Source organism: Oryza glaberrima, chromosome 5, assembly GCF_000147395.1.
Source record: "Oryza glaberrima chromosome 5, OglaRS2, whole genome shotgun sequence".
NCBI classification, from domain to species: domain Eukaryota; kingdom Viridiplantae; phylum Streptophyta; class Magnoliopsida; order Poales; family Poaceae; genus Oryza; species Oryza glaberrima.
The window spans coordinates 25,320,436-25,334,821 of NC_068330.1; the positions used below are offsets into that span (position 1 = coordinate 25,320,436).

The window sequence follows — 14,386 nt, forward strand, 5'->3', positions numbered from 1 at the left end:
TCTATATTATAGGCATTTATATGGATGGTTTAAACATTAGATAGTATAATTATCCACGATAGTTTAGAATAAGATATCCAAGCAATATCGATGTAAAAAGTTTTTAAAGAAGTTATAGTTGAAGAACCGTGGTATACATAATTCATAACTTCGTAAACTAAAAAAAAAAAGACATGATCTAAATGGTTTTTGACTCTTAAATACGGGATATGCACGAACTTGATACAAGTACTACGTACTACTATATTAGCTTTAATCCGCTGAAGAATTATGTTTATATAAGGGACCTATATGTACATGTATGAGGACCAAGATAATTACATGTTTGCTCGAAGGATGTTTCTCGTAAATGATCACGACTGATGCAAAGTTCAACAAAGAAAAAGAAAAGAAAAGGAGTATTGAAACCACCAATCACTAGTGAGGAGGCAAGTCAAAGATAAGCACTACTGAGCAATTAGAAACAGCTAGGAGTATGTTGGAAAACATGAGCCACATTATTATCATCCTTGACGACAAAAATGAACAAAAACAAAAAAAAAAAAGAGATTAAATACCACTCTCCCCGTCCAGCTTGCTTTTGCCTGATGGGCAGGGAGATCGTCGATTTTCCAGTAGCTCCCATCCATCCTGCTCACGGGTTGGATTTGGCTACTGCTGTGGATAACGTTTCTTGTGATCCTTAGCTTTGCTTTGTCGTTTGACATCTACATCACTTTTCATTAATATGGTTTATTATATGCTAGTAGTAGCTTTCTTGCCTACGTAATTGACGCTCTCTCTCGGTCCACGGCACGGTGCGTACGTGTTTTGTCGCCATTGAGAAATCGGCGACGTTTGGGCCGTGCGCCCGTGGCGTTTTCAAGCCTAATAATCAGTGAGGTGTTGAAGTTTCGTTCAAAAAAATAAGTGAAGTGTTGAAGAAACTGGCAATTGCAACTCTCCGTATCTCGTGCGGCTACTACTTGACCAGTGCTATTTTGGCTGGATGAGATATCCTGGTACTATGATACCGTATGAATCTACCAAACAGTGAGATCTATCGAGATAAATCTCTTATATTTTAAGATGGATAAAGTATATACCACTAGATCTTTCAAAAATCATATGCTACTGATATACCCTCTCCATCTCAAAATACAACAAACTTTAGAAAATAGTATATACTAAGAAGAAAGGTAAAAGGGCATAGTAAAAAAGAAAACATTTTTACCTTCTCAAAGATGAGTAAGGTGTATGCCAGTAGTTTATTGGCAAATATTACCTCCCACGTTATTATATTTAAAATAAAATTTAAACTCTATAACTTGCTATATTTTTTATATGTTGAGATGAAAGTAGTATGCATGTATAATCTACTCCCTCCGTTCCAAAATATAATATTTTTTTTAGTATCTAAGTAAAATTTGCTATATTTTAAGATGAAGGGTGTATACTATATCGTTATCATCCCAAGACTGGCTCGCTTACACGATGGGCTACGCTTTTGTCTCTTTCGTCGTGCTTCTACTAATAAAAGATAAACAATTTAAGAAGATAAAAGATCATGCTACTTTCAAAGATGTGACACGTGATTGGTTTGTGATTTTGTACACGCTCAGCAATTAAACTGTTTGTGCATTGATAAATCTATTTTATTTAAATTACCTTGTTCCGGATGGAGGTACTATAGGCTTCCTAGGTGCCATGCTATGGATCTATGGTCACCAACTCACAAAGGACTTCTCTTTTGCCCCCTACTGACTGCTGCATAAGATTTTTTTTCCCAACTGAAATGAAAGTGACATCAGACAACAAAATCATCAACTGGATGGAGAAACTATCAATCCCGGCAAAGTAACAGTTGGAGACCGATAGTAAGTAAACTTTTCACCGCAAAACATGTAATAAAACAGGCTACATGTTGCAGACACCATTGTCCAAAAAATGAAATGCAAATTGATTACGTACCTCAAATAGACTTGGATAGTTCTGGTCCGTGTTTGTGAAGTGCAGAAGAGTAGACCGAACCATATGGTCTATTAATTAATTCAACACGCTCAATAATAACTTCAACTTGATTGCCCACATTCTTCTATAATCTACGGAGTTGATGGCTACACTTCCAAGGTGAGATATCACTAAGTTTCAACCTAGACATTCTTCACGACAAAACTTGTACATCATAATGGACCAACTGTCTTGCAAAGTTGAAACAGACCTACGTTTGATGATGCCTTTCAGATGTACCGGGTGAAGTTCTTTTGAGCAAAGGATTGACCAAAAACGGCCACTGCTAGAATATCTTGCTGATAGGCTTCAACTCTGTAGGTAAATGATCATAGTTGCCCGAATCAACCTCTGCCTGGAACATGGGCCGCTTCCCGTACTCTCGCAAAACACCTGGTGCCAAGTGCTCCTTGCTTGGTGTTAGCATTACATAGTTTGGATCAGCCCTTTGGTAACTGCATTTTGTTAAGAACAACGAACAAAGTGTACTCGATTAATAGCCAATGCACCGTTTCTAATAACTAGAATAGATGAACATAAATCTCGAACAGACATAATACAAATACAAGAAACAAATAATAGAACCTTGGCTGTCTAAGATCCTCAACACGAATTCCAAATCCATATGATCTTGTCCCCTTCAAATGATCATTCACAGCTGCAAGCGCAAATTGATGTCAATGCAGTCAGTGAACAACTAAGGCTGAGTTATTTCCCCAAGGTTCCCCAACTCCCCTCTCTCGTTTTCCATGCGCACGCTTTTCAAACTGTTAAACAGTGCATTTTTTGCAAAAAGTTTCTATATGAAAGTTGCTTTAAAAAAAATTAAATTAATCCATTTTTGAAAAAAAAATGCTAATACTCAATTAATCACGCGTTAATGGACCGCCGTTTTCCGTGCGTGAGAGAAGTGTTCCCAACCGGAACTAGCGAACACACCCTAAATGTCCTTTTAAAACAAATTATTGATAGTTTGGAGCAATCTCACTAGTAACTTTCTCCATGTTCTATGGGTTCAATTATTCTACTTCACCAGAATACAAATTTAACAATGGACCAAGCACTGCAGAATCAGTTGGTCTCAATAATCAATATTTGACTTTTTTTTTCCATAGGGAAAAAGTGGATACATCCTTTTTCCAGATATAATAGCTGGCCTAGTTTTGTTATTTGTATGCAGAAGTATTTGCAAGGTACACACCTGTGACACTAAATGTGAAGGATGGTCTCCACCATGACTTGAATGCCAAAGCTACAGAAGACTTGGAAGGACCTAGCTTTCCCTATTAAGAAGAAGAGAGCAATCAATATTAAAAACAAGTAAAGTAATGTTGTATCCTAAACTCTAAAGATACGGGCACAGCATATGCTCAATGTGTTCCTATCTTTTCTTGCATCATATTCATATTCACAATGATTGCTTCTACAAGGCGCAAAATAATCCAACATAAAATGGCAAAATTCCATCCATGGAGCAACGTACAGAAAAGGGCAAAACTATTCTGTAGGTTGGGTTGAATTCTTGCACTAGGTAGAACCCCTCATGGCCTCATCGTCCTATTTAATACATCTCCATAGTTTCTTAAATCATTAAGATGGGATATGCAAATTGTGTGGTACAAGGTGTGCATGCTATGGTTGTACATCCTCTCTAAAAGACTAGAGACCTAATTGATGAAAATGAATGGATCTACTTAACCTTGAATAGGAAGTTCTTATTAGCTTGCCAACTTGCTGCAAACTGAAACAAGGAATTGTTGGCACTCTCTGATGGTTTATCTTTATCAATCCTATCAACGGTGTGAAATGGAGTTAGTTAGCTGATATGTGAATAACATAGTGATAGTTATTTAAGGATTACCTTGTAGCCAATTCAAGCCCAAAATCAATGTAGTTTGTGATTCCAACAATCTGATCATCTTCAAAAGGGTTTTTAACCTGGTAGATACAATCAGCACAAAGTCTCAACAAGCTTCAAGTTTAAAAACTTGTGGCGTACCATAAACGACTCAACAGTGGATGAGTGGAAGATATCATGACTGTAAGTATTTTTTCTGTTAATTGGTTAAAGATAGGCTTTTCTGCATATTATAAAAAAGCTGGAGTAGCAGATATTTATCCAACCTATCATAAAATTGATGCCATGCAACCGATACCAGGAAACTATGAAACTGAGGAATCAAGGATCCACATAAATTAATAGATTCTGAACTAACACTAGAAAATTTTGATTAAGCTAAAAAATTGATGTTCTTAATAGTTTTCAGCATTAAGAAGATTTCATGAACTATAGTGAAAGAGAACCACTCTTACCCTTCTTTGAACAACCATGTGTTGATAGAACGATGCAATGAACTGCGCATCAAGGAAAACAAAATGTTGTTACACACGAGTCTCGATGAAGGTCACACTAGCTAGAGATGTCACCAATCAATGATTATTTCATATGTGCTAGTGTTGTACTTCCTCCATCTACTTTTGATAGTAATATTTCATCTTGGCACACAGACCAAGGATAAGTAATTCTACCTATCATACATTTAAACATGCTACTAGTCATTCCTCGTAAACAAGCGGTTCATTAATATTTGCATTTCTCGATGCCCATGTAGCCAATCTTTGTGGAAGAATGGAGAGTCACACATTAAATCAGAGAAAGTTATTAAGATAATAGGATGTTGGATTGAAATATGCCTATCAAAATTTTTTTTTTTAGATTTGGAAATATGCCTATCAAAAGTAGATGGAGGGAGTACTTCCTTATTCTTTTATCCACTAATAATAAAATAAAATAAAATAATAATAATACCCAAAAGAAAGAAACACATAAGCATCCAGCTTGTTTCTTGACACAGTTCATGTGATTAATTATAAAATTCTTGAATATATGCAGGATTTCTTTTATTACAAGAAACACATACTGTAAGAGCTGCAACATTTCAAGTACTCCCTTCATTTAAAATTACTAGTCCAACTCTAATTATAATATGCACCTAGATCAAGGGAGAAGTAATTGGATAAAGAGAACTTTAGAGAGAAATAGCATGGACGTATTTATAAAGCCACATTTAAAGTTTGCCTCAAAGACCACATACAACTATCCATCACTCCATCAGAGATGGTAAATTGTCTATACTCTGTACCATTGTTAAGAGATCATAGCAAATACAAGCTAATTAACTGGGTGAAGCTTCCTAAATGAGAAAAGGGAACAATTGCCACAAACCTCTGTACTTCTGGCAAGCTCTAGAGAAAAAATGAAGGAAGGACTGAGTGGGCTTGTTAATCCTACACCATAACTGATTGCACAATTCCAGTTCTTCCAATCTGTATATGGCATAAGATGTTTGTTTCCACCTATTGCAGAATTCGCATAATGTAGAATTAGTATAGCACCATAATTAAAAAAAACTCAAAAGGTGCAAATAAATAACTCAATATTCATGTTAATTCTCTAAATGCATGAAAATGCAGATGAACGCCAAGATAGCAGATACCTATTGCACAAGTCATAACAAAAACAGCATTCCAGTCCAGTAATATTAAAACCAACATACAATAAACTTCAGCCTTTTAGTATCTTTATCTGAATTTAGAAGAACATTCATCCATAGTTATTTGGATAAGACAAAGATGCAGTCCATAGGCCTCTATCTGAATGAAAAATTTCAGGTTTCCCATGACATGCATGTATATTCTTCTGATGGTGAATAGAATGATTGAAATCCTGGTAAAAAAAAAAGAATGATTGAAATGAAAAGCGCCGAACTGACATTTTAAGGGAAAACTATGTCCATATACATTAAAAAACTTTTGTTAAAAAAAATACTAGAAGAGAAAAGGAACACCAAGTGCTGCAACTATTTATTGTGTTCCCAACTTTGCATGCTCCACACCTCCAACAAATAGGCCCCTCAAAACCAGCATAAAATTTCAAAGTCCAACTCAGCTAACATAATACAAAGATGCTATTCAAAATTCACGATTGAACTTTTTTCATCTTCTGTTGATTAACTTAGGTGCTGGAGTTGAAATTTTACCAGTTGATAAACTAATCAACATCTATTTACTGAAGACTAATGTGATTGGAAGTAATTTGGGCTTCAGACTAGAAAAACTTTACTAAGTGGCTTGTATTGCACTCCTGCACTTAAGCTCCCTTTTCTCCCGACCAACCATGCTCCAGAGGGTAGTTCAGCAGATCCTGTCAAAAAAGAGAGAGAGAGAAGGTAATATCAGCACATGTGACCTTAGGAAAAAGTGAACTGCATATAGACATTATTAGGGGCCTCTTCGAGGACATTGTAAAGATTGGATATTGTGGTATGTTTATAAACAGTCACATATCATCTTTAGTCATAACAATAAATCGCATGAGAATCATAAATGATTACATACCAGGAAATGGCACAAAGGAAGACCCAAATGATAGATTCTCTGAACCGTATCTTACTCCCATGACACCATAATCCTCAGAACGCACCCTGAAAAAACTTATCTCTCTGATTCTGATGGTTTATAAATTATAAGCATATTGATTGAAATTATTCAGATGAACATTATTTGCAATCATTTATCTATGATGTCAACAAACATAGTTGTGGAAAGCTCTAACAACTCCATGCATGATTTGCAACTGCAAACAAGATGGGGTAATCTACCTGTTCCCCATTAGTAAAGGGAATGTCCCAAACGCACCAACACGGTACTTAGGATGGTAAGCACATGACCTAACCTGCAACATTCTGGATAACAAGTTATGAGCCAAACCAGCATCATCCACATAATTTTCATAAGTAAATAATAACTGCATTGATGATATTATCCACATAACAAGAAAGTACTTACGGGTTTGAAGTTGACACAAGAAGGTCCACAAAGGTATGGGGATCATCTAAATCTCTAAAAAATTAGTAAAGCATTTTTATGTTAAATTATAAAGTATAGTACATAAAAATCAAGGACTGGTAATATATATGGAATAGTAAGTACTTCTGCCAGCGAAATAGAGCATCTCCCTTTACTTGTGTTCCGTCTATTTTATCAGCAGCTGCAGACACCTAGTAATATTAAGGTAGGCAATTTTTTTTCTTTCAAAAACTAGAATTCAAGTCCATAAAAAGCATATTTATTGCACCAAGAAAAAGTCACTGAATCTGACTTCCCAGAAAGTATCATCTTAAAATAATTTCTTGTACCAAAGATGAACAAATGCAAACGATGTTAACAATCTAAGTTAATTTATCAGTCATGAGTCATGCAATAACATTGATCCTATCAGGCCTCCCAGTAGACATAAATTTGTGCCAAAATTTAACATATAATTGGCACCAGTAGATCATAATCGCCAGAACAAGCAAAAATGGTAGAGGGCAGACCTTTTCAACACAGACTTGCTTTTCCAGATTTTGGTTATAAATAACAGCAACAATGTCATTAAGTGGTATAAAAACCATGGCATGGTAACGAAAGGGAGAGATGATCTAACCTTCTTTGAGCAAAGAGTTATGAACAGAGGCAATGGTAATTGCTAGCAAAATGAAGCAACAGAAAATGACAACTATAAGAAGGGTAAAAAAAATGGTGATCTGCTTATCCTCATTTCCTCATTTCCTATTAAGCTTAGACAGAAACCATAGTACCAGAAGAACCTGAAACAACAAAATAAAATAACATGGTAATGCCATGTCATGTTTGGCAGGATACAGTGGCAATCAAATCAACATGAGGATCCTCCAGTGGCTTCAGCATGACCCTTGAGGTCATATTCCCCGCATGATCAAAGTAGTCCTCAAACAGATTCTGCAGCGAGAGCTTCCCAAACATTAGCTCATACGCTGGCACCGACATCCTGCATATTTAGGACCGGAACCATTTCAGTGAATCACAACAGAAGGATCATAGGCTAACTACATAGAGACCTCTCGTCCTTTTAGGAGCATTACAATTAATCACAAGGCACACAGATTATCAGTATATCTTATCAAAATGCTTGCGTCCGTCCAGTGTCTCAGCCAGAGATGTGCATTCCCAGCAAAAATTATCAGAATCGGAACTACAACCATAAGCAGCCGGTGTGAATGCCATTGTACATTTGCACCGACCTACAGCTTCGGTTCAGTTCAGAATGTAGAGAACGGCCAAGCGCGAGATACCACTAAACACTAATCACGATTATTCAGCCTAGCGAGTGGGGGAACCTGCAACTACAAGGCTCTAGTTACTGAAGCGAATCGCGCATTCATGTAGAAGTAGAACACGTTTGAATCAACCGAGAGTGTAATAAGGCGAGCACTACCAGTGACACTAGCTCCTGACGCAAACGAGCGAGTTCGACGGATTTCGTTTAGGGAGGGAAGGTGAGAAGGGAGAAGAGGGGGGGAGACCGGCGGCGGCGAAGGCGGAGGCGGCGGACCTGGTGCGGGCGGCGATGGGTGGGTAGTCGAAGAGCGGCGGGACGAGCACCATCGGCGGCGGCGGCTCCGCCTTGCTCCAGAAGATCCCCATCTCTGACGAAGCCGAGTGCGCACGCTGCCTCTTCTTCTCCCTCTCCTTCCTTCCTGAACCCTCCTCTCAGTCGGTCACTTTGAACTCTGAAATCGAAAGAGCGGTGGCTGAAATATTTCTGCTCCCATGTCACACAACTGCGCGCTACGGAATTTCGTTTCGTTTTAGATTGGAATTTAAAAGCTGCATATGCATATACTTACTCCGTTTTTTAATAGATATAACCATTTATTTTATTTATTTATTTTTCAAATATATAAAATATAAATCATGCTTAAGTACATTGACTGATAAAACAACTCACAACAAAATAAATTATAATTACATAATTAAGTAAGATGAATGATCAAATGTGCCATAAATTTTTTTAATAAGATGAATGATCAAATGTGTGAAAAAAAATAACGACGTCATCTATTTATAATTACATAATTTTTTTTAAAGTAAGATGAATGATCAAATGTGCCATAATTTTTTTTAATAAGATGAATGATTAAATATGTGAAAAAAAATAACGACGTCATCTATTTAAAAAACAAATGTGGTATAGAGCTATGTTCGTTACGGGAGGTTCACAACCGGAACACAGTGCGCACGGAAAACAGAGCGGTCCATTAGCGCGTGATTAATTAAGTTCTAGCTAATTTTTTTCCCAAAAATAGATCAATATGATTTTTTTAAGTAACTTTCGTATAGAAACTTTTTACAAAAGTTGCACCCTTTAGCAATTTGAAAAGTACGTGCGTGAAAAACGACAGGGGGAGTTGGGAAGGGGAAAGGAACCTCAGTCTCTCTACTTGCGTGTTGCTTCAAGACATTATAATAATCAATCTATAATCAATCAACTAAATAAGTGGTGATGTTTGTTACTTACCAAATCGCAGATATGGCTAACTTTCCCACCATATCGTAGAGAATGTCTCATTTTGTATCATTGTGTACACATACTCATAGAAAAATGCCACAATATTCACTATGAGAAACAAATGCAGGTATTTTTTTTAAAAAAAAGTAAAACGAGACATTATGCTATATTGAAGTTCCTACACCAAAGAATGGAAATTATATGATTACAATATCTTGTCTATTGGAATATAGTTACAATATCTTATCTATTGGCTTCAACCCTGTAGGCAAATTGTCATAATTGCCTGAATCAATGTCCGGCTGAAATATGTACTTCTTCCCTAGCTTCTTTAAAAACCGGGGTTCCACATCCTCTTTGTTTTGTGTGACAATCACATAGTTCGAATCAGCCATTTGATAACTGCATCCCAATAAGATAGCAAATATTATTATCAATATTGTAACATATTAGCAATATTATCTTGTGGTAGATAAAAAAAACCTGGGCTCTTTAAGATCCTCAATGGAAATCCCAAATCCATATGATCCTGTCCCCTTCAAATGATCATACATAGCTGCAAAAAGAAATATTATGGAGCCATTATGAACAATTTAAACAACATCATTTCCTATTATAACGAGCCACACATAATATATGAGCATCTCAAACCCCCAAATATGAGGTTTTACTTATTGAGAAAAAACTTGAATACTATAGCACTTGATGTAAGAGAAACAAAAGGGGGGGGGGTATGTGGGGATATTTAGATTACGAATCTTCGATTGTTAATCTTTCAAATATAAATTGCTAATATTAAAAGAGAATTTATATCTCCCTCTTGGGAAACATAAAATTCTCATTGAAACCAAAATAGAGGGGAACAAAAGGAGATATTTAAGTGAGGGTAAAAAAAACACAGAACTTTTAAAGCGTAATTTAATGTTGAAGTGTCCATGAATCTTGTTGTGATAACTTTCCCCTTGCAAATAAAATTGTTGCTAGCTAAAATTAGAAGGTCTACAAACCTGTGAAGCTAAATGTAAAGAATGGTCTCCACCAAGATTTCATTGCCAAAGCCATGGAAGATTTGGAGGGACCTAACTTTCCCTGTTGAGAAAATAGAAATAGTGTCACCACAAATAAATGAAAATACCAACCTAAGCATAAGGGTTAATTTCATCTTTACTCTCAATACACCTTGTGAGTTGTGAACCATTCAACTTAAAAATATCTATACTCCTTATAAAATGAGTAGTGAGGGTACCACCACCACCTAACTATCAACTCTCAAATTTTTTTAAGAAAAAGAGATGACATATGGGGGTTAGAGGACCCATATGTCAACTACTTCCACCAACTCTCTACTTTTTGTGAGAGAGTGTGAAGCTAAAAAGGTCCACACGTGAGTAACAAATATGTACAATAATTAAGAGATGGTAATAACACATTAATGATAACTTAATAATTAAAATCTCATTGCAACGCACGAGTAATATGCTAGTTTATTATAAATTTAAAAGAAAATTTTAAAATATGTTTAGCAGAGAAGTCCTACAAAACTTTGCCACCAAGTAGCCTGTGAGCCGCCTCTTTTCTTTTTAATAGATTTTTTGAAATTTCCTTCATCCATTAAGGTATTCTCTAATAAATATTATTTTATTAATGCATAAATGATATGAAAAATAACTGACCTTTACTAGAAAGTTCTTACTAGCCTGCCAACTTGCAGCTACCTGGAATGAGGGATTGCTAGCATTTTCTTTCGCCTTGTCTTTATCCAAGCTAAGGCTCAAAAAAAAGGGATTAGTTAATATAATTGATGCGTAATTCAGAAAATTATCTTAACTTTTATGTTTACCTTGTGGCTAACTCAAGCCCAAAGTCAACAAAGTTCGTGGTTCCGATAATGTGTTCTTCTTCACGGGGATTCATTACCTAATAGACAATTAGACATACACAATGCAGATTGTTGTCAAGATTCAATATGTCCTAGTTACATTAAAATGATTAATAAATAAAATAACTTAGCGTTTCAACTCATGAATCTTCATAACTTAGTGTCCTATATCCTATAATATCAGTTTTGTATAGTTTTTAGTTGTATCATAATGGCACAATGCAATTTCTTTTTTTTATTTTTTTTTAAAGAGTGCACAATGCAATGGCTTCCTAGAGGTGCAAAGATAATGAAAGCAAAAAAAAAAAAAGGGGGGGGGGTACTAAAACAGTATGCACGAGGGAATATAGTAAGCAAAATTATCTATTTTGAAAACATGTAAAGTGGCATTGCTATCTCAGATTCTTCTTTCTCCATTGAAATGCACCTGCATGCACATCTTATAATCTGAATATGCATCGAACCAAAAGGATGGAAATTATTTGGTCAGGTGCACACAGTATACAACAATTTACATTTCATCCTAGAAAGAATAGTGCTAAAACAAATAAGCTAATCCTTAACATGCTGCTAGAACCTAGAGCACATTGATGAGCGCAACAGAATGGGTAATCCTTTAAATAAATTGAGAAAACATGAAGCATTTTTATGGAACATAGACTAAATTAAAAATTCCATACCCTTCTCTGAACAACGAAGTGCTGATAGAACGATGCAACTAGCTGCACATCAAGGAAAAGAAAATGACATCACATGAGATTCAAAAGATAAATATTGTTGCAATTGAGATTGAGATAAGATCAAATTACGGCAGGTTATCAAGTTTTTCTTAGCAGCGAACAAATATAATTGTTGTTATTTTAGATAATAGATCATCGCTTCCTTCCCAACAGAGTCAAGGTTAGGAAGAAACAAGACATCAGGCCCATAGTTTCATGACATTGTTCGGTGTTTCGTTATTCAACATGGAGGTATGGATAATCGTGCGGATATAAAATTCTTGTGTATAAACACATATGCATACATATACTGAGACTGATGACATGAATAATCACATTTTTAGTGCGGCAGAATTAAAACTAAAAGATGCCTTAATAACATGCACAAGGTATCCATCAAAAACATGCTATTTCGATAATCTTGTCAAAATATCCTAACAACTGCAATATAGTACAAACTATGTGAAGCTCTGTTATCAAATAATGAGAACAATAATGGCAAACCTGTGTATTTCTGACAAGCTCTAGAGAAAAATTGAATGAAGGGCTGAGTGGGCTAGTTGAGCCCATACCATAACTAATTGCACAATTCCAGTTCTTCAAGTCTGTCAAAGGCACAGGATGCATGCTTTCACCTGCTAGAGTATTTATGAATGAAAAAGAGAGAATCAAATACAACAACATAATGCCATAAACTTTTAAAAGTTTATAAAAGGGGAAATCAACATCTAATTATTTGAAGGCCTTATTTGAATGCAAGGAAAGGACAACTTTTTAACATATAAGCATATGTAATGCCTCAAAACTCATGAGAGATAAGGGGGAAAATTCTTAAGTTTCATTAGGCTACTCATCCTATGATCCGTTAAGGTTTAGTAACTCGCACTCACAGAGTGGCTTGTATTGTATCCCTGCGCTTATATTCCCTTTCCTGCCAACCAACCATGCACCATAGGGTACTTGACCAGATACTGCAAAGAAAATATTATGTTGTGACAATATGTAAGAATATCATTAGAGCTTGACTTAAACATATTGATTTAAAATTGAGACAGCTGATCTACTTGGCTGCATATTATTTTCATTCTCCAAGTCCAAATAAGTTAGAATTAGAACTATGAGTAATTACATACAAGCAAACGGCAGAAAGGATGCCCCAATAGACAGATTCTCTGAACCATATCTTAAACCCATAATACCATAATCTCCTTCTGAACAGTCCCTACAAATAAATAAATAAATTTAACCATGTCATTTTTATGGGTTCAATGCATATTGATAGAAATCAATAATGAGAATATCAGAATTATTGGTAGCATATAGTGGAAAAGTATAACACCTATGCATGATCTGCGACCATAAACAAGATATGGCCTACCTGTTTGCCTTAAGTAAAGGGAATGTTCCAAATGCACCAATTCGATACTTAGGATAGTAAGCACACGACCTCAGCTGCACCATGCTGGATAAACAAGTTATAAGCGAAATCAACATTATCTATGCACCATTTAGGATATAAGTTTCAACATAAATGTCAATCCAACAAGAAAATGCTTACGGTTTTGGTGTTGACAAATGAAGGTCCATAAAGGTATTTGGATCATCCAAATATCTGTAAAGTAATTCAGTTGAGCCATTTTTTGTTTAGAGTAAATGCTTAGAATAGTAACAAAGTGGCATAGAAATCTGGAAATAATGAAGCTTTAGTAAACTATGCAATAATAACCACCTCTGCCAGCGAAACAGAGCCTCACCACCCGTTGTAGTCATCTAGTAAAGCCGAGTTAAGAAAAAAAAAATACATTGCAATAACGTAGGAGGAAAAAAAACGGGTAAAAACATCATAACAAACAGAGAAGAAAAAAACGTTATTGATAATCCACGTTTCGCACAAAATTTCACCGAAATAAAAAGGAACCAGATCAAAGATCATCACAATGCTAACAAAACGAAAAAAAGTCAATGTTCGAATGGATACTTTGGCGGTCAAATCAACATGAGAATCAACCAGTGGCCTCAACATAATCATCCCTGAGGTTATGCTCCCAACTTGATCGAAGTAATCGTCAAACAGGCTCCGCCGCTGGAGCTTCCCGAACATGACCTCGTACGCCGGCACCGCCATCCTGCCCAAACAATGACAACCAAATTCGTCGATGAATGCAAGCAATCTGAGTAGTAGAAGATCGCGGAGATGTTGGTGACCTGGTGCGGGCGGCGGCGGCGGGAAAGGTGAAGGGCGGCGGCACCAGCACCATCGCCGGCGGCATCTCGTCGTAACGCCGCATCGTGCTCCTCCTCCCCTGCAAATCGATCTCGCTTCCAAACTAACCAAGCGGCCGCCGCTGCTGATAAGTCCTTTTTCCTTTTCCTTTTCGCCTTCGTTTTCGCGCTCGCGGTTGATCTCTCCCGGCCTTGTACGCCACC

General features: G+C 36.3%; 2 protein-coding genes across 3 annotated transcripts; both read right to left on the reverse strand.

The window, feature by feature from the left end:
- Nucleotides 1-210: 210 nt before the first annotated feature.
- On the reverse strand, nucleotides 211-8,575 carry LOC127774983 (uncharacterized). Of its 2 annotated transcripts, XR_008017855.1 has the most exons (15): nucleotides 8,405-8,575; nucleotides 7,696-7,840; nucleotides 6,982-7,049; nucleotides 6,838-6,891; nucleotides 6,651-6,734; nucleotides 6,388-6,473; nucleotides 6,113-6,193; nucleotides 5,216-5,346; nucleotides 4,303-4,344; nucleotides 3,851-3,927; nucleotides 3,689-3,779; nucleotides 3,191-3,272; nucleotides 2,575-2,647; nucleotides 1,951-2,444; nucleotides 211-1,769 (listed from the first exon to the last, which is right to left on the reverse strand). XR_008017855.1 is itself a non-coding variant. In XM_052301280.1 (14 exons), the coding sequence occupies exons 1-14, from the start codon at nucleotides 8,494-8,496 to the stop codon at nucleotides 2,276-2,278; spliced, it is 1,275 nt and encodes a 424-aa protein (XP_052157240.1). In that variant the 5' UTR covers nucleotides 8,497-8,575; the 3' UTR covers nucleotides 1,799-2,275. The 2 variants fall into 2 exon arrangements, 1 of the variants encoding a protein (XP_052157240.1); XM_052301280.1 differs by lacking the exon at nucleotides 211-1,769 and having other exon boundaries at nucleotides 1,799-2,444.
- A 945-nt stretch (nucleotides 8,576-9,520) lies between these two features.
- On the reverse strand, nucleotides 9,521-14,325 carry LOC127775008 (uncharacterized). The gene is made up of 14 exons (XM_052301306.1): nucleotides 14,165-14,325; nucleotides 13,905-14,085; nucleotides 13,689-13,729; nucleotides 13,518-13,571; nucleotides 13,338-13,421; nucleotides 13,093-13,181; nucleotides 12,850-12,930; nucleotides 12,464-12,597; nucleotides 11,921-11,962; nucleotides 11,202-11,278; nucleotides 11,035-11,125; nucleotides 10,369-10,450; nucleotides 9,845-9,917; nucleotides 9,521-9,763 (listed from the first exon to the last, which is right to left on the reverse strand). Exons 1-14 carry the CDS (start codon nucleotides 14,245-14,247, stop codon nucleotides 9,595-9,597), a joined length of 1,281 nt encoding a protein of 426 aa, XP_052157266.1. The 5' UTR covers nucleotides 14,248-14,325; the 3' UTR covers nucleotides 9,521-9,594.
- Between the last annotated feature and the right edge of the window lie 61 nt (nucleotides 14,326-14,386).

Coding starts and splice junctions, on each gene's coding strand:
- LOC127774983 (XM_052301280.1), bottom strand. CDS start 8,496: ATGGGGATCTTCTGGAGCAAGGCGGAGCCGCCGCCGCCGATGGTGCTC. Junction 3,273..3,688: donor ATAAGAACTTCCTATTCAAG/GTTAAGTAGATC, acceptor TCTTCTTAATAG/GGAAAGCTAGGTCCTTCCAA. Junction 2,648..3,190: donor CTTCACATTTAGTGTCACAG/GTGTGTACCTTG, acceptor TTGCGCTTGCAG/CTGTGAATGATCATTTGAAG.
- LOC127775008 (XM_052301306.1), bottom strand. CDS start 14,247: ATGCGGCGTTACGACGAGATGCCGCCGGCGATGGTGCTGGTGCCGCCG. Junction 14,086..14,164: donor GCCGCCGCCGCCCGCACCAG/GTCACCAACATC, acceptor TTGTTTGGGCAG/GATGGCGGTGCCGGCGTACG. Junction 13,730..13,904: donor CATTGACTTTTTTTCGTTTT/GTTAGCATTGTG, acceptor CGGCTTTACTAG/ATGACTACAACGGGTGGTGA.